This window comes from Eucyclogobius newberryi, unplaced genomic scaffold (genome assembly GCF_026437365.1).
Source record: "Eucyclogobius newberryi isolate DKJ021-1_F unplaced genomic scaffold, fEucNew1.0.hap1 SCAF_9, whole genome shotgun sequence".
NCBI lineage: Eukaryota > Metazoa > Chordata > Actinopteri > Gobiiformes > Gobiidae > Eucyclogobius > Eucyclogobius newberryi.
Genome location: NW_027316532.1, coordinates 36,708,517 through 36,730,081, shown reverse-complemented (window position 1 = coordinate 36,730,081; position 21,565 = coordinate 36,708,517). Strand labels below are relative to the sequence as shown.

Below are 21,565 nucleotides of genomic sequence, written 5' to 3'. Positions count from 1 at the left end.
AAGACAAACCTTTCCAGTGGTGGTTTCAGACCGAGCCTCTCTGCCAATCCTCCCGATCAGACTGAGCAGCTTCTGCCTCACTCGATCGCTCTCAATCTCCCAACTCTGAAAAAGAAATAGAACTCAAATCAATATTTAACCTTTTAAAATTCCCTCCAGGGATGTCAAGATAATATGCTTAAGTCCAAGTCTATTTTTGTCTTATTCGTAAACTTAATTTGTTTTTTTAATGCACGCCTTATTTGATATATCTTGCATTTGTTGTTTTTCATTGCCATGTTGCACTGAATCACCAAAGCAAGTTCCTAGACTGTGAATTTTGTTCACTGACAATAAACCTTTTCTGATTCAGATTCGGATAATAAACACTTCTGTTTATTAAATACATTTGGAAGTGAAATACAGTGGCACCTAAGGTTTATTTTAGCGCTCGACTAGTCAAATGTTGCGAACGTTAAATTGCATTTCTTCTTCTCACAATAATATTAACAATTAAATTCGATATTGCGAAATCCCCAACTCCATCAAATGAATAAAATCCATTTAATCCACAAACAAAAAAAAATCTGCAGTTGGTTACAAATTATGTGTTGAATGAATCAAAATAATGATAATGACTAGAGCATTTGTGAACCTTCTATCTGTATCACTGAAATTAATATAAAATAATACATGCCCATAAAATCTGTCGCTTAGAACTCTTGACTTTCTTGACCATAAACTGTTGTCATGTAACTTTTTATACTTGATACTAAAAGACAAATGTGCGCACTGGTGACAGCGCTGACCTTCTGAATGAGGACAAAGAGGTGGGTGAGCTGATCAAAGCTGAACTTCACAGCAGCAGCGGCGATGATTGTGTGAATGTTTTCAATCACTGTAGAGGACTGGCCAGCCTGAAATACCACCACAGAAACACAGTCAACAGGAGGACAAACACGTGGCAAACAACACGCCGTGCTACAATCAGTTCGATACATCAATCAGGCATAATATGTACATAACAGATACTATAACATGTTTGTTATACTAACAATGTTAGTATAACAATACTAACATTTCAGACTCTTTCGAAACAAAGGAAAGAGCTGGGCCACTCTCTTGTTGAAAATGTAAACACGAGTGCTCCTCTAAGTGTAGCAGAGGAGATCGGCCGTGAACGGGACATTATCTCCCCATTTCTCTTTCATTTAGCAACTTTTACAAACAAAACATATTTAGCACTGTGCTAACCGGTACAACTCGGGTGACTTTACCAAGAGCTGCTTATGACTTGTGTGTGTGACATCCATAAATATGATAAGATGATAAAATACACAGTTTTGATATAGATTAAGACCATTCTAACCATACATTTTTTTTATGACTGGATAGTACCTGTATCCTCCAGATTTTGGTCAGTTCGTCCAAGGACAATTTACTCCCAAGAAGTTCTATGATTCCCTTTATTCTCTCGCAGTACTGAGCTTGATCAATGTTACCTGCAAGAAAAGTGAACGCTCATCTTTCTGCTAAACAATAACGCAAATGCTTTCGAGAGTTGGAAAAGTAAATTCTTACCTTCCAGTGCTATTGAGAGGACCGAGTTCTCTACAAGCCAGTCTAAAAGTTTGTCTGTATCTATGGCATTTTTTACAGTTTTTGACACAGTACTCTCCTCTATGAGTTTGGTGACCTAAAGGAAAGCGCAAAATTGTGAGATGACATCAAAGCCCGTCTTAATCCTCTAAGAACTAACATGTTGAGAGTTCAGGACCTCTTTTAGAGAGTTCATTTTGGTGGAGAAATGTGGCGTTTTGAGCATTCGCAGCAGAGTGTCCAGCCTCAGGTCGTCCACCACAGCGACCAAGTCTCTTTGGAACCTCATGCACAGGAGCTTAATGGCCGAGAGCAGGTCTGGGATACTCACAAGACGCTAAGGACAAGCAGTAAAACACGAACATGGTCAAATTCAAATAAAACTGTACTTGTTTTTAAGCCAAAGCTGACACTACCTTATCTTTGAGATCCTTTTCCTCCAGGTTCTGCACATACGTGATCATCTTATGTATGACTGGATCAAGCATGGGCTGCAAATGGCATTGTGTGTTTAACAGAAGAGACGTCACACATGGAATACTTTGCGGTTATGTTTTGAAAACTCACCTGGACGAGACTGGAGTTCAGATACTCAGCGCAAACGCTTAGAGGCTGGACCAGAGCTGACACACACTGTACAAGAGGGGACATTTGAGGATTTATAACAAGCAATAAAAATGAAACATATTTGTACGTTTTATCAATGGTATTAGTTGTTATGAAGGTAATCTATGCCACGATTGAAGCATTGAAGTGGCGAGAATGCATCCGAGTGTATCATTTCGTGAATATAAAGAAAAAGGTGTGTGAAATTATGGATTTCCTATGCCAGAGCGCGACTTTTATCACCAATGCCAAATAAAAGCATCATAATGGATTTTTAAGTGCCTCCTCTTTATCAACACACTCCCAGCTCTCCCTCTGCAGCTCGTATCTTCTCCACTGTCCTGCTCAGTTCACTCATGACTTCCTGTTTAGAAAAAATAATGAGTCACTCCAAGGACAGGCCCAGTTCTCCTCCTTCTAATATAATAAAGGCCTTCTCCCTTTACTCTTGAACTCGCTGTGTTTAGTCGGATGACAACATGAACTCTATTGTGCTGTGATTATTCTCTCAACAGTGGTCAATAAAAGTATACACAGGTGAAAAACTGATCTTAAAATTATTGGATTCTGAATGTTGAACTGTATGATGGTCTATTTTATAATCATGGGTTTCAGGAAAATTATTCATTCATGATTTGAGGGATTGGGTGAAGAAAGGTCCTCACAAAACCCTTCCAACACTTTTTTTTCTGACATTTCCCAAAATATCATGGGGCCATAACAATTGCAGTGATGTTGATCTTGCAAAACTAAAACCCAACGACTAAAAAATACACCAAATTGCCAGCTCTTGTGGTTTGACAGATTGTATTGATCCAGAAGCACAATAAATACCGTGTTTGCTTGTCTAATGAGTGTTTTTAATTGTTTTATATGGACATCCGGAGTCCATAAATATTGATTGATAGATTGTTATGTATTTGGACTAGGACGTCATTTCCTTGAATATCCCAATGTGCATGAATAAGTGATTTAGCTGGAGCGGCCATCAATTTAGTAGAACTTAACAGTTCTATTAGATTGCCAGTGGTCTAAAGTTTGTCTGTGATCTCTCTCTCTCACACAGGTCAAATCAATGGAGCTGTGTTTCCAGAGGGTTTCTCTGGGGCAACATCAGTACCAGACGGCCTCAGAGCATGTGGCACTACAGAGCCTTTTCCTGCTGCTCCCACAGAGAGGATCAGAGCGCTGCAGCAGACCGAGCGGGAGGTTTACAGGATGACCTTTACATGTGAAGCACCGAGGCCACGTCTCATGACAGGGAAGACCAGGGTGTTGGAAATTAATGCGATATGTGATATGATAATAAAGTTCAGTTGTATCGATATTATTGCAATATTAGAATGTACTTTCTGATATACTAATTTGTAATGTTCATGCCTTAATGTATTAGTCATAATGTCTAAATACTTTTTTTGACTGAATACTGCTTTAGCCGATATTGCGATATCAATACTTTTGCAGTATATTGAGCAGGAAAAATGTTTTGTTATGGCTGTTCACGTGACATGATGTATTTACATACTGATAGATATACATTTATTTTTTGTATTGTGAGATACAAAACCCCAATTTGTGCTCAACTTTAGAGCTTGTCTTGCTGGGTGCCACTTCTCTTTTGGGTGTCACTTCTCTTTTGTGTGCCAAGTGTCTCCTTCTTCAAGATTCATGAAACTACTGAATTCCTTCAATAGTTGAACTGATTTCTACTGCTACTCTTAAGGACAGTTTATGGTTGAGAATGAATGTGAAATGTGGAATAGAACAAATATTTGCTTACAGCGATCTCAATTTCATCTGCGTTGAGTTTAGCCTGGATGGCAGAGAGTCCACCCAACTCTCCAAACTGAAGGACAAGAGACCAGAATCAATCACTGGCATTTTCACAACAATATCCAAGTAACTTCACTCTACTTACCCGATTCACCAGGTCAACGAGCCAACCATGAGGCTCCTGAAACAGAGTAATTCATTTGTCACAATTTCCAACATAATGATGCGACAGTAGCACACAGACAAGCGGGTGACATTTCCCAACAGCTGTTCTGACGCACTTGGGTGGCTCCGAGCCCTTCCACAACACTGGAGCACAACACTGGAGCTCAAGCCTGTTCATCCTCCCACAGACCAAGAACAATAAACAAACACCACAAAGGCATGACACGAGTAAACAAACAGCACCACAATCCCACCGTGTTTCTCATGTAAGTAAACTATGGGCGCAGAAAATACTGAAATCATCTCATTCATATTTCAACACAAGAAATATTTTGGAAAGTTATTGAGGAACTTAATCTGACACCAAACATGTAACCAGATACATATATATATATATATATATATATATATATATATATATATATATATATATATATATATATATATATATATATATATATATATATATATATATATATATATATATATATATATATATATATATATATATATATATATATATATATATATATATATATATATATATATATATATATATATACACAGTATATATCATATGCAGCGCTGGATTTACTAAAGTTTCAGCTGGTTTGATTATGTTTTGATAAAAAGCAAACAGAAACATTATTGCACACTATTTATCCCTCGTTTTTATTGTTCAAATCCGTATTCACTATAACAAATTTAACAGCTTAGCTCCAGAGAAAAGATTCTTACTTTCTGGTAAGCGTTGCTGGGAGACACAGCAAACATATTGGCGTCTTCTCCAAAAACCTCAGCCCAGTTTCTCTGAGAAGACTTCATTCGATTCTTAAAATGGTATTCATTGTCAGGGTTGAAGGCCTGAAAACAAACAGGAAAAAACATAAGAGCGCAGTCTTTTTACACTTTTACCTGTGATATTACTGAGGCTCACCATGGTTAACACTGCCATTAGATTCACAGGCACTGGGTCTTGTTTAACCCTCTCTGCCACCAGCTCCACCAGCAGCATCAGCATGTTGTAGATGCCCTCGTGAATCTCTGTGCCCCACTTGTGAACTGCACTGCTGGTCAGCAACTAACAACCCAGAACGGAGAAGGTCATTAAAACTTTATAAGTGTTAATTTAGTTTACAGGTCCCCCGTGTGCTGGGTCCTAACCTTTTTGAAGGCCTCTGGCATACACCGATCCGTAAATCGCTTGCAGTTCTCATCAGCATCAGCCAGACCTTTAAGGGGAGTAAAAAGGAATATGACTGTTTTTCACACACACAAATTAGCTGTGATAAATGAGATTTTAGGCATCACTAAACCAAAGTAACACGTGAAAAACCACCGTCCAAACAAAACATGCCTCCCACATGCAAACGCAGATGGACTGGTTTCATAAACAGATTTTCACGGTCGTATAAATAGCCTTACCATGTCGAGCCAAGCAGGTGGAGGCGATGAGGCACTTGCCCAAAGACTCCTCTCTCTTGTAGGGGATGGACCAGTGGTCAGTGAACACTCGGCTCTCCAGCTCGTACAGGTTAGTGGTGGGAAACTCCATACTGCCACCGGAGCAGTTTCCATTCTCATCATTGTTTCTCTGTGACAAATAAACATCAACATTAATGCAGAAGGTTGGACTTTGGAGAGCATGTTTGGCAGAGATGCAGTGTGTCCGCTCAGGGACAAGAGTGAAAGCAGCCATTTGGAGATGTGACCTGCCTCAATGCCCTTCACTTCTGCATACATTTACCCTTTTACACTGCAGCACACATTTATTCATAACAACCTGGCTCTGGAAAGGACTGCTGAGCAGCCCAGACCTGAACCATTGAATCCTGAATTAGTAAATCCTGAGGAACCTGAGAAATCCTTCTAAGATCCATTTTCCTAAACCCACGTGGTTACGTAACCTGGCTCTAGGTTAGCGGTTACGAACAAACTGTACGTATGTTTTATTTATTAATACAAAGGTCATTCCTGAGATGGAACCGATGTAGTACCTAAACAGCCTCTTCAATGTTAAATAAATCTCTAAACTCAGAGGCCACATGTTAAAACAGGTTAAAATTCAACTCATTCAACATTAACCTGTTATGCGTGTTCCTTTGTGTTTTTAAATGCCAAGAAGTAGACTGGAACAGCTTGAAGATATAGTTCTGGTGAATGGTCACTCTCAAAAACACTTTATATTATTGATGTTTATTGCATACATCTGTAAATTTAAAATACAGAGAACTTTCCACCATTTGTTTCAGACACATGCAAGATATTTTTTCAAAACTGGTTAACATTTACATTTCAGTAACAAACAGTGTTGTGGGGCCGACAGTAATGACGCAGGATATTGTGTTAAAGAGAAGTTGTCGTCACATTCCAACTATATTTACTTTGCATAAGAGCGGATGACACAGTAGTAGATAAAAGAAAGAGGATTGAGGATTAGAGTTGTCAAAAGAACTGAAAATCAGATATTAATCAATACTAAAACTAGTATCAAAACAGGACAATCATTCAAACAACAGTTTCAGAATGATCTTAAGCTTTATAAGAATGAGAATAGGACCATAACGTTCAATTAAAAACCCGAAAAACTTAGTTTGAGTTGAAAATGTTTAAAACCGTGACCTAAAAAGAGCATTTTAATCATCTCAATGGTATTGAAACTTATACAGAGAATTGTATATTCCTTAACACCAACAGGGATATATTACAACGAGCAAAGAGGGAAGAAGTGAGTAACTAAATTTAGAAGTCGGAGTTATATTGAAAAAATGTATAATATTGCAATAATGTGTTTATTGAGTATTTCATTTATAATAAAAAGTGCAACTGCAAAAAGAGTTGATTAAAAACATGGATTGCCGTAACATCGCTCAACTTGAACTGTGTTCAAACTGCACTTAGCTGCCTGGTTCTACCGTTCAATCCTTTGGGGGTTTTGACAAGCAACATAATGCAGACTTCCATCTCTGCAGGACCTGTACGTCTCCAGGGCTCTGGGACGAGCAGGTCGGATCACGACCCTTTTCACCCTGGACACGGGTATTGGAGCCTATATCTCAGACTATATCTTGCTTTTATTGTTCATTGTTGTATGTTGCACCAAAATCACCAAAGCAAGTTCCTAGCCTGTGAATTTAGTTAACTAAAAATGGCAATATACCTTTTCTGATTCAGATTCTGATAATAAACAGACGACAAATACATATGGAAGTGAAATACAATGGCAATTAACCTTTATTTTAGTGGTCAACTAGTCAAACGATAAAACACTGAGATTATCTAAGCACATTTTCAACCAAATAAAGGTTGAAATAAGGTGAACGGCCATAAGTTGTATATCTTTTTATTTTTATTTAGTTTAATAACGTCGCCGTCTTTGTTATAAAAGTTCTTTGGGCATATGTTTTAGAGTCTGTATTACAGACAACGATTACTTACTGTTTGAAGTCGTCTAGGTAAAAGTTGAGTCCTTTGAGGCTCAGTATGCAACAGCTATTTCTCCTTGCCCAACCCCAAGTGTAACCTAGCGCCAGTCTGTTACTATGCGCCCGTTCACCCGCAGGACCCTTCAAAAACTCCAATATCTTCAGTGTGTCATGACTGTTGCTCGGCTATATTTAGAAGGACAACACGGGGCAGTCGCCTTTAACATACAATTTACCACAGAATTCACTCCACCGGTTGGCTGCGATTGTTACAACGGTTATTCTCATGTTTGGAAACTGAAAATGAAAAACAAGACTGTGCAAGTGTTGAGCCTTGAACATGAGTAAGACGTGTGTCATTTGATAAACGCTGTTAATAAAGAGAAATTAAAAATAGTGCCAGTCTTACTAAAATTACCCATAAGAAATAGCACGAAAAGTCATTGAAATAATACAAATTCAATTAAATGAAATTGCTGATGGGAAAACAGACTTGCTTAAGCTACTTCTTGAAATAAGATCTGCAGTATAAAGATGGAAATGTGTAACTAAGCCAAATGTTCACATGTTTTAGGGAACATATGCAACATAAAACCTCTTCTCACTTTCTCGTGTGAATAATTTCATAATTTTCTGCATTTTACACCTGATAGTCCACATAGATCTTTTGAATTGAGGAGAATGTAAACAAGTCTTTGGGAATGAGGATGACCCCCAGCAGCACTGAGGATGTCAAGTGAGCTGTGAAATCTGTGCACATTTTGTCTGCAGCAATCACAATCAGCCCTGGTAAAAAAGGCAGTCAGACCTTTACTCATCATTTGCATCCTTAACACATCTAAATCAGTGTTTTCCTGTCGAGATATCCCTCTTCAGGTGGTAAAAGTGCACAGTCAACAGGGTCTCTGGCGCGTTTCACTCGCTAACACCGCTGCTAACCGCGAGCAGCCCAAGCTAGTAAGTTCCACTGCTCGCCCCGGTGAAAAACGCACGGATTTTGCACGTTTTACCGCGCCACAAAGGCCGATCGCCGCGAGCAGACGCGTGTGCGTGCGTTTCGCGTGGCTTTAGCCCCGCGGATCGCCTGACAGTTCCCGCCGCACGCCGCACATAGCTCCAGCTGCGGCTAAAGCGCGGCTAGTTAAATGGGCGAGACCAGCGAGTCGCAATTAGCCCCCGATTCCCCCGCTTGCGTTCCGCCTCTAACGCAAAGTCACGCTCACCTCGCTGTCCACGACATCATGGTAAGCCGGCGGCGGGTCGAACCCCCCTGTGCCGCCGCCGCCGCCGCCCGTGCCGCCGCCGCTCCCGCCGCTCCTGCCGCCGCTCTCCCCGTCCCCGGTCGAGGTGCCGGGGTTGGGGGCAGGCCCGCTCTCCATCGGCTCGTACCCGTAGCCGAGTCCGGGGCTTTCGTTGGTCAGGAGCGCCACCGCCTCGTTGATGTCGTTCTTGGCCAAACGCAGCGCCTTCCTGATCACGTCCGGATCGGGGAAGCCCATGCAGAGGAGCGTGGTGATGTGCTGCTCCTCCTCGGTCTCCATTTTGGCGCGTCTCCGTGTGTATTTTGTCCCTAGTAGTGTCGGGGAGCTCGGCGCAGCCCTGTAGCAGTGCGTGCCGCCATGTTGACAGTCAACGCTGCTTCGGAGCTCGGCCTGTCACGCGCGCACTTCCCCCCCGAACAGCGCCACACAGGTGCGAAGTGTGCGCACAGGGGCCGCCGCGGCGCCCACTCCAGACACACGCATAAACTGCTCTTTTGCAGCATAATCTTGTTAAATGTTAAGGTGAAATAGACGGGAATTTTTGTTTGTTTTTGTTTTCGTTTTTGGGCCGTGCGTCATGTCTAGAACAGTGATTCGCAACCCTTTTTTGTCTAGAGTATCCCTTAAGTATCCCTTTTATTTTAAAATGTGTATTAATGTCAATAATTCTGAAATTTACCACAAGAAAATGTGTGAACAAATTGTAGCTGTGCCCATAGTTTGCATATGGATTACCAGGGCTCGTAGTGAGTGACCGCAAATAACTGTAATGTTATTTTTTTTTATTGCATGTACCACATACTACAGTGAGTCGTGTATGAGTCAAAATAGGTCTAGGTTTCTCTTTTCATCAAGTTTATCATTATCAATTATTATTCCATATTTTTATTTTTAAAGCAAATCTGACAAGTGATATATAAGTGATATAATTAACTATAATTAACTATACTAATATCAAAAATCCTCTGAAACATTCTCAACTAGGTGACATAAAGAACATTTTATATTATTCAGATTTCGTCTTTTGAAACTTTAGATTTAAAGCACATTGCACAGGGGCACACTTATGGGGAAAAAACGTCTATAGTTGTTTTATTTGTTCAAATCAAGACTTGTGCAAACACGTTCACACGCTGATATGCAGTAGACACATTGTGGACATCGTACTACTACACAAGGGCGTGGCAGTGCGAGCGCATGCGCTGTGGAGTGCGTGCACATATGGCGCGCGCGGGGGGCCCGTGCTCGTCACGTGGTCTCGCAGGCCCGTGACAATCATGTGATCGGTGGGAAAAAAGTCCAAAACAGGAACAGCAAAATGGCCACGGCAACCGGGGACGAGGCAGCGGCTATGGACAGCATCTCCCGGGCCCCAACGGCTCATTCTGCGACTGTGAGTGCGCCTGGAGCCGCCGGAGCTCTCGTAGAAGCCCCGGAGGAAGGAGCTGAGGCCGCAGCATCTGCACCTAAAAAGGGTAACTGCAGTAAGTGTGTCACTCCACCTCCGTAGCTAACAATGCTAACTGTGGTTTAGCACAATAAAAAGCTAATAAACATGCCCGTCGTTTTATTTGACTCAGTCATTACACCCTTTGTCTCTTTCCCCTTAGATCTGTCCATAAACTTGTAATTACCGTGGCAGAGGGTGTATTTCCAGTGGTAATAAATGTGTTTTTCCATTTTCTGTTATTTTGTTCAGGTGATGGCGGGGTAGAGACAGCAGAGGAGGCTGTGGAGCCCGCGCAGCCTGATATAAACGACTTATGCACTGATATGTTTGAAAAGATGGCCATATTTCTTCAAGGAGAACTCACAGGTATTTTTTTTATTTTAATTGTCTATGTATTGCCATCAAATTTTGTTTTGTTTTTATTCGGTTTACTTACCTGCTAATAGTATTACCTAGTCTTGTGCCAGCTATTTTTACTTTATTTTATTATTATTATTATCTTATTTTTATCTTTATCTTTTTATTTTTATTCATCTATTTTATTTTATTTCCCCCCCTCCATTCCCTATTAAGATAGGAGAGGAGTTTTTGTTTACAACAGTTTTTTGTTTTTGTTCATAAGAGTTCTATTAAGAGTGTGTTTTTGAAACTTCCTATAATCTGTCCTTTCCTCCTGTTTCTACTGCGTTGTAACAATTAAATTTCCCCTTGTGTAGACATTAAAGGATTATCTTATCTTAAATTAATAATCTGTTTCTTGTTGTGTAGCTACGTGTGAGGACTACCGCCTGTTGGAGAATATGAATAAGCTGACCAGCCTGAAGTACATGGAAATGAAGGACATCAGTATAAACATAAGTCGTAACCTACAGGACCTTAATAACAAATGTGAGACAAATGGTTTAATCCTATGAAGCCTAATGTGGGCTCTATTGTCTGAGAATGTAATCCAAACATGGTCAATTTCTGTTCAGATGCTAGTCTTCAGCCGTACTTGGATCAAATAAACGAGATCGAGGAGCATGTCACTTCACTTGAACAGTCTGCGTATAAACTGGACGCATACTCAAAGAAACTGGGTAAGTGAATTATAAAAAAACAACACTTATCAACATGGAGTATTGTGGATGGGTACAATTGTATATTGTGGAAACACACATACGTCATTAGTATTTGACTATTTTTGAGCTTCCTGCAGACTCAATTTGATTTACAATTGTAAGCATGATCACACGTTTTATCTCAATTCTTATGGCTTGCAGATGATATAAACAATTACCGGTAATGCACGTTATTTTATATTAGGCATTTATTTTCTCCACCACTTTGTGACGCTACATCAGTTTGACCAAATTCAGCGAATTCATCATGTGTGAGAGTTCCATGTGATACATTTTAATATATTTATCTTCATTCTTTCACAGAGGCTCGGTTCAAGAAGCTGGAGAAGCGATGATAACTCGAGTTCCCTTGTCACTTTTCCTCACCTGTGGCCCTGCCTCCTCGTCTCTTCAGTGGAGACGGGAGCAGCAGGAGAATTTGAACTGAGACTGAAACAACAAACAGTCCAAGCCACTTGGACACCTGAACGCACCACGGAGCAAGCACCAAAGGCTGAGGTCGAGGAGCGAGAGAGGAACTGGTCTGGCTCTGTTTTTGACAGCTGTTTGGTGAGGTTAGACCAAAGTGTGTGTCCTTAGAGTTACTGGAATGTTTCTGTTTGCGTATGTAGGTCAAATTGTTTAAAAGAAGAGATAATCAAAGGTGTTATCGTTGCACTAATAGACTAAACAAAGCATGTATTAAACTAGCCATATAAATACTTCTCCACAGGTATCAGGCAAGTGTTATGACACTGCCATTTATTTATTTGATACGTGTATTAAATACACCTATAGTTAATATTTTGTTGTTCCAACCTGTTGAATATATCATTGTTCACATACATTAATGTAATCAAATTAAGGAATGATGTTTCAGATCCACACAGATCAGCACTCTTTTCTAAGATCTTGTTTATAAAATAAAAGTTGTAAAATAAACCATAAACGCATGTGAAACATACTTTGTCATTTCTGGTTTTAAACTAAACATCCACATTATTTATACGTTTTAAATGACAGAAGCCATAGCACTAGATGAATACTGTCATAAGACACATAAACCCCCAAAGAAAGTGCACTCTGCTCCTTGTTTCTCTCCTCAATGCCAGCAGATGGCAGTCATACTCTTTCTTAAACCTAATATTGCATTACCTTTAGTACCTGTTGTAAATAAATACAAAAACAATTTGCAGGATGGCATTAACAAAAAAAAAAAAAAAAAATATATATATATATATTACACTCACCGGGCACTTTATTAGGTACACCTGTCCAACTGCTCGTTAATGCAAATATCTAATCAGCCAATCACATGGCAGCAACTCAATGCATTTAGGCCGCCTTTCAAATGAGAAAAAGTGCATCTTGAGTAGAGATTTAAAGTGCTCAAGTGATTGTGCACTTCTGACTTATTCAATTCAATTTATTTTTGTAAGGCCCAAAATCACAACAACGGTTGCCTCTGAGGGCCACAATCACATGTGTGTTATAAAACTAAATGGATTTCATTTGATATACTTTCAAAAAAGATAACATAACTAATACAAAGTCAATGCGTACAAAGTTCAGAGAAATGTGCCACTAGCCCAAAAAAATGAAAATACCAACATTTATAAAGGTTGGCAAAGTGTTCAGGTCAAACCCTGCCATTAGCCTCCACAGTGTGACACATGGTCCACAGAGGAAGCCTCCTGTCTTTCCTCCCCTACATTAGCTGCCCCATAACACAATCCAGATCACTTTCCTCGCCCGTAGCCTCAGATGATCTAAGCTGATAGGACGTCCTCTCGTGCTGGGTATATGTGCTTCATGCATCTCTACGTGTGTTTGCATAAGGCCTAATCAAAACCAGGTCTTTGTCATTAGTCCAGTCGAAGCTCTGGCAACAGACTGTGGTCATTATTCATAGTGTAACATTATTTACTGTAGCACTCTGATCCCCAGCTTTTCATCCCCGGGGCATAAATTCAACTCTGCTCCCATAGGCTCTCCAAAAATGGGGTTTTATTAAATGATTTGGGGTTGTTTTGCAAAAGCTAAATGCAATGGCCCGGAGGAAGTGGAGAGCTTAGAGGAAGGTTATATTGTAATAGGTAAAGTCACTTATATGCTATGGTATTTACAGCTCAGAAAGTACCACAAAACCAGACCATAATTTTCTGGACGTGGAAAACAATTTGGACAGCATATATGTACAGTCAACTGACATAGTAATTGTAGGCTTTACAGTAAATTAACTAGTTTACAGTCCCGAGCCTGGATAAAGAGGGCTCCACTAGGAAGGTCATCTGGTGAATACTGTGTGCCAAATTCAATGACCGAGGATAGATGATACTCTGTGGTAGGACCCCAAAATGTGAAGCAACAGCACAATATTAACTGCTGATAAGGAAAACTCACAACACACATGCACGATTCATTATAAGTCATTAAGTACAGTCTTTCACGTCACTGTAACGACATTATAAACACACAGGAGCTGTTTAACTAATGTTTTCTTCTACAAAGTTGCTAAACTTAGAAGAAACTTGATATGATGAAATGTACTATGAAGAGGGGGTATTTCATCATAATAAGTAGAAGATTTTCATTTATTTACATATTATTGATTGACTGCTGAACTTTTTTAACCTCTTGTGTATGACTCAAATTTAAAAAAAAAACCTTGAGGGCGGGGATAGGGGGTAGGTGAAAACATAGATTTTCTATTACTCAAATTCCAACCTCAGGATAGTCCTGGATTACTCAAACATGCAGGAATCACTCAAAATTTAACATGGAATAAGCTAATGATAAGGGAAAATCAACATGGTAAATGTAAATTATACATGCCGGTAGTATATCTCCCAAAGAAGTTATAGTAGATATACACTTGGCGAACAAAAGTACAGTAGACTTGTAGCAGCACTAAATTTTGCAATCCGATTATTATTATACTGATTTAACGGTTTTACTTAAACCCACAAAATGCATTTTAGCTGGCCAATGCATTTTTCACACAGAGTACAGACATTTTTATTTTATTTTACGCCGAGTAAATTGTCTTTTTTTGTTGGGAAAATTGACCACAGACTCCATGGGGCATTTCAAAGACAATAGACTTTACTTACACACTCCCAGGATGGTGGTTTTAGCTTGTTCTTTTGCATACATTGAAATGGCAGGGCATTAGCTGTATCTTAACAATTGTCACATGTGAAGCAGGTTATATATCCGTTACATGGGAAAATCCTGATTGAATTACATACATTGTGGTTCCAAACTTGAGACTATAATCAACTTAAAGTATATATTACCCAGAATAGACCCAAATAGGCCTAACGAAACAAAGGAACTGCTCCAATTCAGATGTAGGGGTGAGATACGGCCCAAACTTGATTTGGTCTGACAGACTTTTGAGATTGTTGAACGTCCATCATCAGCAGCTGCAAAAAGGAGTTGTTTTCTTTTGAGAATGAACAAGCTTAACAAAAACAGGGCAGGACGCCACACCACAAAGTTGCACAACTGACAAACAACTGAGGACAGAGTCTAGAGGGATTTTGTCTTTGTTGTGTTTTGTGTGGTCTAAAGCTCAATTATGTAGAATGTATTTATCATTAAACATTTAACAAGTAAACATATTTACAAAATAATTGTAAATTGTAAATACAGATCGTGGTATTGCATTACATTGTTGCTATTACAATTTAGGCCTTAGTGTGATATATTGATACAGAGGACAAAGCACGATAATTCAAGTCATTTTCAGCGGACGGCCACCCGGCGGAGGAAACTCATTGCAACCACTTGTATCCGCAATCTTGTCCTTTCGGTCATCACCCAAAGCTCATGACCATAGGTGAGGTCAGAACGTAGATTGACCGGTAAATCCAGCATCTGCATCACTGCAGCCGCTGCACCGATCCGCCTGTCAATCTCACGCTTCATCCTTCACTCACTCGTGAACAAGACCCCGAGATACTTGAACTCCTCCACTTGGGGCAGGGACTCCCCACCCACCTGAAGAGGGCAGGGACTCCCCACCCACCTGAAGAGGGCAAGCCACCTATTTCCGGTTGAGAACCATGGCCTCGGATTTGGAGGTGCTTATTCTCATCCCAGCAGCTTCACACTCAAACTGTCCCAGTGCAGCTGCAGTCCGGGTTTGATGGAGCCATCAGGACAACATCGTCTGTAAACAGCAGAATGAAACACAAAATTATAAGTATTGTTTCATCTTTCATTTGTTGAACAATAAGTCAATATTGAAATTATTGTAACGCTGTTACTCTTGCGTCGGTTACAGGTAATATTACCTATTCTTACAACTACTGGTGCTGCATAAACTATGAGGAAAAATACATACATCCTGTGCTCCTTTTGGTAATACCGTATTTTCCCGAGTATGAGTTGCCAAAAAATGCATAATAGAGAAGAAAAAAACATATAAGTCACACTGGAGTATGAAATGAAGTGTTAAAATAGCAAATAATATCACATATAAATCGCTCTGGAGTATAAGTATATAAGTATAAGTCGCACCCCGGCCAAAAATAAGGTATGTGGACTCCTTTTCAGTTAGTGTTAATTTGCCGTAAATTTATTTCTCCCCTAATTTGCGTTAGTCCTTGTTTAGAACTTTTGTAGCAATGGTATAATCTTATTTAGAGCTGATTTAGCCCTATATTTCGACTTGGTCCCGTTATAGACGTGGTTTAGATCAGAGGGCTAAATATTTTCTAAGTTTTAGAACCACAGATCTACTCTTCTTATACTGTATTTCACTTATTATTTTCAAGTTTACTTTATTTCATGTAGAGATAAACAGCCCACCAAATACTGTGTTCAAATCTACCCTGAAAAGTTGCTAATGCCTCGGGATGAACGCCAAAGAGCTTCATGTTTACATCCATTTTCGGAGCAGTCAATAGATCTGGGAGGTATTTCAGAGCAAACACAAGCCACATGTCAGGACTGAAGCTTTAAGTCCAAACTTCAAATACCTTCATACACGTAAAAGCTGCATGAGGTCAAAGTTTGGCACCGAGACCCTTCACTGCACCATATTTCTCACACCTTCATCATATGCCATGCACACGTGTGAGGGCCCCACACCGTAGACCTGCATGTCACTGCGGGCCCTTTGAAACCTTAGACCAAAGACCAAACCGCAGTCAGGTTTGTGGTTCCAGAGGAAAAAAAATATGAAAAGAACTTGACGGATGCTAAATTATTGGGAGTCGTCTCCGATTTGCCGTCACTGTCACTGCATTATTACATGGCTAAAACGGGAGCAGATGGGGAACGTGGCAGAGGTATTTGGACGTGAGACAGGAGTCCAGACCGTCCCAGCAGGACGCAGCTGCAGAGGGTCTCATGTTGTGTCTCCGCTCACACACCAGGGCCTGAGCGGAGGACGAAGTGACAACTGTCCTGTGTGTACTCAGGAGGGACAGAAAGTGCTCTCAGAAGTGGCTCTTACAACTAAAAATACTGTAACTATCAATGTTATTTTTCCTACTTCCTACAATTATTAAAGACATACTATTACTTCTACTTGTGCTTACTTATTTCTATTGCTCTTTTTTGTTTATTTAATGAACATTCTAGTTATTTTATGCATATGACAGGTGCTGAACATGACACTAAAAATGTTACCCATTTTCCCCCAGTTTGACAGTGTTGCTGATGTTTATGATTGTACTTCCTGATAATTCCACAAGTGACACCTAAAGGGCCAAAATCTATTGAAAAAAATACACAATAGTTATGATTTGACAAATAATAACACCTGATTGCATCTTTATTTAGTGTAATTATTGTTTAAACTTGTGTCAGTTGGGCAATAATTAAAACAATATTTTAAATAGAATGTCGCATATTCATGAGATAGACAGAGAGATTCCTTTATTTGTCTATATTGTCTTTCACAAACAGTAACTTAACTGATGTAAAACTATATGATAAATATTTACCACAGGGAACAAACTAAATCATACTTAGGTTAGTGCACTCTTGTGTCCTTGGGCAAGACACTTGACACACCTTGCCTCCAGTGTCCATGTATTCTGGTGCATGAAACAGAGTGTTGTGAGAGTGAATGCAGGACAACAGATGCAAATGAGCCCATGGCTGCAATCCAGCGTGTATATAGTGTGTGTATATATATATATATATATATATATATATATATATATATACTTTTTTACAAAAGTTTGGCTCATCACCTGTTTTAAATCCGTAACAAAATGCACCCTCTGTGAAAACGTTTGAATCCCTCTGATCAAGTCAGCAAAGACAAAGTCAACACCAAGTAGTGAAGCGCGGAAGATCGATTCTTATGGTAAAATATAAATATTTAAATAATGTTTTAAAATGACAGTATTTTAATTACATTTTAATCAAATAGTGAAATAATTATTTCATCTTGTTTGCACAGACATTTTTAGATAAGGTAAAATGATTGATAGTTGGGTTTCAATGCATTTTATACAACATTCTTTGGTGTCAGTATCTGACATTTAAGTTGGCTAACTTTACTAGAAAAGGTCTGTGTGTGTTCCTTTATGTCTGTGTCCTATTCTTTACTTTTACTGTATTTCACTTAGTTCATAAATGACTCATGCGTGAGCGGAAGTCTATAAAGGACAAGTCTGACTCATCTCCCATTAAGGCCCTGTAGGTGTCCCCAAATTACAAGGGCCCATGACTGGGGATGTCTTATCCCCATTAGACATGCACAAGCTCAACTATCCTTCTGATCCTACAACGGAAATATTAGGTCATTCAACCTATAGGGCACTATTTACTTTTAAATCCCTGCAATTTACTGTAATGCACAAATGTGGATGGATGAAGCTGTTTTACAAAATTAACAAATTATAACATGAAAAATATACTTTTATAGTCCATTATATAATTTGTTGAAAGTCATCACTCTCTTTCTTGGCTTTCTTCAGCTGCGACGTTCATGTGTTTTCTCTGTGTTTATGTTTAAAGCTCATTTAACTCGTGAAGATTATTATATTTAAGAGTTTCACAATTTTGGAGACATTTATAATGTTGCTTCCTGGTTGGACATGAGCAGCAAATATGACATGGGTAGAAGTAATTCCACAACTGTTACCTAGCAACCGTTGATGCAACAGTTATGATTTTACAAATAATAAGTCCTGTTAAGAACTTCACTTTGTCAAATTATTATTTAAACTATCAGAAAATGTGTCAGTTGTGTGTGAACTGACTCACCTTGACTTGACTCACAAGATACTTCAGGTGCACTTTCTGTTAGAGGGGCCACCACCTTCTTGTCTCTATGAAGATGTTTTGCTTACACAGCAAGGCATTAAATGCATCTGTCTCCAGGTAAATGCTTTTATCAAAATATTCTTTTAAAAAGCAATAACATGTTGGCAAACCCTTCAAACTGACTAGAACCAGGAAGTACCATCACATTAGTCCTGTTCTCAGGTCTCTGCACTGCCCCCTGTGGCTCAGAGAAGAGACTTTAAAGCAGCTCTGCTTGTGTATAAGTCTCTCCATGGCCTAGCACCAAAGTACATCTCGGACATGTTAGTGCCATATGAACCATCTCGGACTCTGAGGACCTCAGGGACCGGCCTCCTGCTGGTGCCAGAGTCAGGACTAAACATGGACCGGCCTCCTGCTGGTGCCAGAGTCAGGACTAAACATGGACCGGCCTCCTGCTGGTGCCAGAGTCATGGACCGGCCTCCTGCTGGTGCCAGAGTCAGGACTAAACATGGACCGGCCTCCTGCTGGTGCCAGAGTCAGGACTAAACATGGACCGGCCTCCTGCTGGTGCCAGAGTCAGGACTAAACATGGAATGGACCGGCCTCCTGCTGGTGCCAGAGTCAGGACTAAACATGGACCGGCCTCCTGCTGGTGCCAGAGTCAGGACTAAACATGGAATGGACCGGCCTCCTGCTGGTGCCAGAGTCAGGACTAAACATGGACCGGCCTCCTGCTGGTGCCAGAGTCAGGACTAAACATGGAATGGACCGGCCTCCTGCTGGTGCCAGAGTCAGGACTAAACATGGACCGGCCTCCTGCTGGTGCCAGAGTCAGGACTAAACATGGAATGGACCGGCCTCCTGCTGGTGCCAGAGTCAGGACTAAACACGGACCGGCCTCCTGCTGGTGCCAGAGTCAGGACTAAGAAGAAGAAGTCTTCCTGAAGATGTGAGACAGGCCTCTACTCTGACATTTTTCTTTAGCTGTGAATATGACTGAAATTATATTTCTTTGCGCTCTTCTCGTTTATGTCTGTCATGTCTTTGTGATTTTAGTGTATTTTTTCCTGTGAAGCACTTTGAATTGCATTTGTGCACTTTCGTAAGTCGACCTGCAATTTTAAAAATGTACGATTCATCAGAGAAAGGTTTATTGCCCTGGTCAGTGAACAAAATTCTCTAGGAACTTGCTTCAGGCTTAAGGTGCAACATACAACAATGAATAATGAGTGAAAAACAAACAAAATCATTTACTTTGGCAGATGAAGACGCCGGTGACGCACAAAGAACTGCATATTATACACTTTTTCTTCATATTTTTCTTCACTAAAACAAAAAATGAGGTTATGAAATTGAACATATTCTGCTTTGAGTTACTCGTACATGTGAGTAATTTGACAGAATATTGAATTAGACATGCCATTATTTCTTTTCACTTATGCACAACATGAGCGTGTTTAAGATCAGGCCGGGAACAGACTGTACAAGGACATTTCAGCATAACATTAGGGTCAAAAATATAAGAATAACTCAAGTCAGCTTTTAATGTTATGTCTGCAGTTAAGAAATATATAAGTTAAGCATTGGGCTTTGTGAATTCAGTGAGAATATGCACTGTGGTCAAAATGCATGAGAGTCAGTAGTGAGTAATTACATTTTCTCCTGTAAGAGCTCAAAAGATCCTACAGTCTAATAAACAATTACAAAAGTTTACAATTATGCAGTTTGTGCCTGACATCTAAAAGAAGAAAATCAAGTAAACAGAACCAGAAAAACAACAGGAACATTGCAGCTACGATCACATTTATCACTTATTACCACTTTATTATTTTGGGATCACACACACTCACCTTTCTCTCCTTAAATAAGATGTTTCAGAGTCGTTGTTGAGGTGAGTTGAAGTGTCCTTTATCTCCCCCCGCTGTAAAGTTCATTTGAGCGATTCAAAAGCTCCTCACACAAAAAGTAGTAGTCAGTGCATAACTTCTATACACATATATATGTTATATATCTGTTTGTCAAGCTAAAATCACAGCAAAAACAGGGTTAATATGATTATGCTCCAAACGAGAGAAATACATACATTTTATTTTTAAACTGTGCTAGCTGCATTTATCTTGCAGATGTGTTATTTGTGTTGATTAAATAACCTACAAAGGAGTTACTGTATTATTTTAGGGTTTGGCAATGAGGAATATAGTGTAACCACGTTTTTCAGCAACTAATAAAACATACAGAAAATCAACATGGCACCTAAATCCGATTTATAAAGTCATAAATTGTGCCTGTTTTCTGGCAAGTGCTGGATGTCAAGTTCTCACAGTTGAAAGTCTTGCACTTTCCTTGTAATCATATTTGACATATTGCGCTGCACCATGAGTGTAATCATAAATGTACCTGCAGCGTGGGACAGATTGACCGGTCACTCTTGAGTGGAGGAGGTTTAAAATGAGGCCAAAACGATCAAATATCAAATACTCTTGCTAGCTTCCTAAAGTATTATCAGATAATAATAAATGGAAACAATTTTTGACCTTGTGAGCTGAAAGAAATGAGAAAATTCAAATCCAGATCCGACAGAGTTTGACAGTATTTGATTTGAGTCCAAGTTAAAGTGAAAGCCAAGTGTTTCATGGCAGCTCAGATGTTACAGCCATGAATCCTGAGCCTCCATCAAAGTCAGGTTATACGTTTTGATGCTTATCTCTCCTCCCCATTCAAAAGTATTATTACATTTTACTCTCCCGCCCTGACTCCACTCCTGTATCATCATATCAAAGCAGTTCACAGTAAGTGTTCATATTGGATTAAGACGCTATAACTGGCATTTATCCAATTGGAAAATACCTGAAGGTCCAGTTTGAGCTAAAGTCCTGTCTCCTATATTTAACTGTGCTGCTAAATGTGTAGATTTGTTTAACTTTATTCCATTGTCACGGTCAGATAACAAGTACTATAATTCGGTTTAA

General features: G+C 39.7%; 2 protein-coding genes across 5 annotated transcripts in view; one reads left to right on the top strand and one right to left on the bottom strand.

Moving 5' to 3' along the window:
* The window catches only part of usp24 (ubiquitin specific peptidase 24), a 37,891-nt gene extending 28,681 nt beyond the window's left edge, over positions 1-9,210 (bottom strand). For 2 of the 3 annotated variants that reach the window (XM_072439134.1, XM_072439135.1), the window contains exons 1-14: positions 8,771-9,210; positions 5,548-5,716; positions 5,287-5,354; positions 5,060-5,203; positions 4,861-4,986; positions 4,103-4,138; positions 3,965-4,030; positions 2,146-2,211; positions 1,995-2,069; positions 1,757-1,915; positions 1,561-1,675; positions 1,378-1,481; positions 789-896; positions 10-105 (exon numbers count right to left, since the gene is read on the bottom strand). In XM_072439134.1, coding sequence (XP_072295235.1) covers positions 10-105; positions 789-896; positions 1,378-1,481; positions 1,561-1,675; positions 1,757-1,915; positions 1,995-2,069; positions 2,146-2,211; positions 3,965-4,030; positions 4,103-4,138; positions 4,861-4,986; positions 5,060-5,203; positions 5,287-5,354; positions 5,548-5,716; positions 8,771-9,088 — 1,650 coding nt within the window. In that variant the 5' untranslated portion in view covers positions 9,089-9,210. The remainder of the gene's footprint in view (positions 1-9; positions 106-788; positions 897-1,377; positions 1,482-1,560; positions 1,676-1,756; positions 1,916-1,994; positions 2,070-2,145; positions 2,212-3,964; positions 4,031-4,102; positions 4,139-4,860; positions 4,987-5,059; positions 5,204-5,286; positions 5,355-5,547; positions 5,717-8,770) is intronic. The other variant, XM_072439136.1, reaches the window with a different exon arrangement.
* An 872-nt stretch (positions 9,211-10,082) lies between these two features.
* bloc1s2 (biogenesis of lysosomal organelles complex-1, subunit 2) lies at positions 10,083-12,309 on the top strand. Of its 2 annotated transcripts, none has more exons than XM_072439156.1 (5): positions 10,083-10,284; positions 10,509-10,625; positions 11,028-11,147; positions 11,234-11,338; positions 11,684-12,309. In XM_072439156.1, exons 1-5 carry the CDS (start codon positions 10,128-10,130, stop codon positions 11,713-11,715), a joined length of 531 nt encoding a protein of 176 aa, XP_072295257.1. In that variant the 5' UTR covers positions 10,083-10,127; the 3' UTR covers positions 11,716-12,309. The 2 variants fall into 2 exon arrangements, with proteins under 2 accessions (XP_072295257.1, XP_072295256.1); XM_072439155.1 differs by having other exon boundaries at positions 10,083-10,293.
* Positions 12,310-21,565: the final 9,256 nt, after the last annotated feature.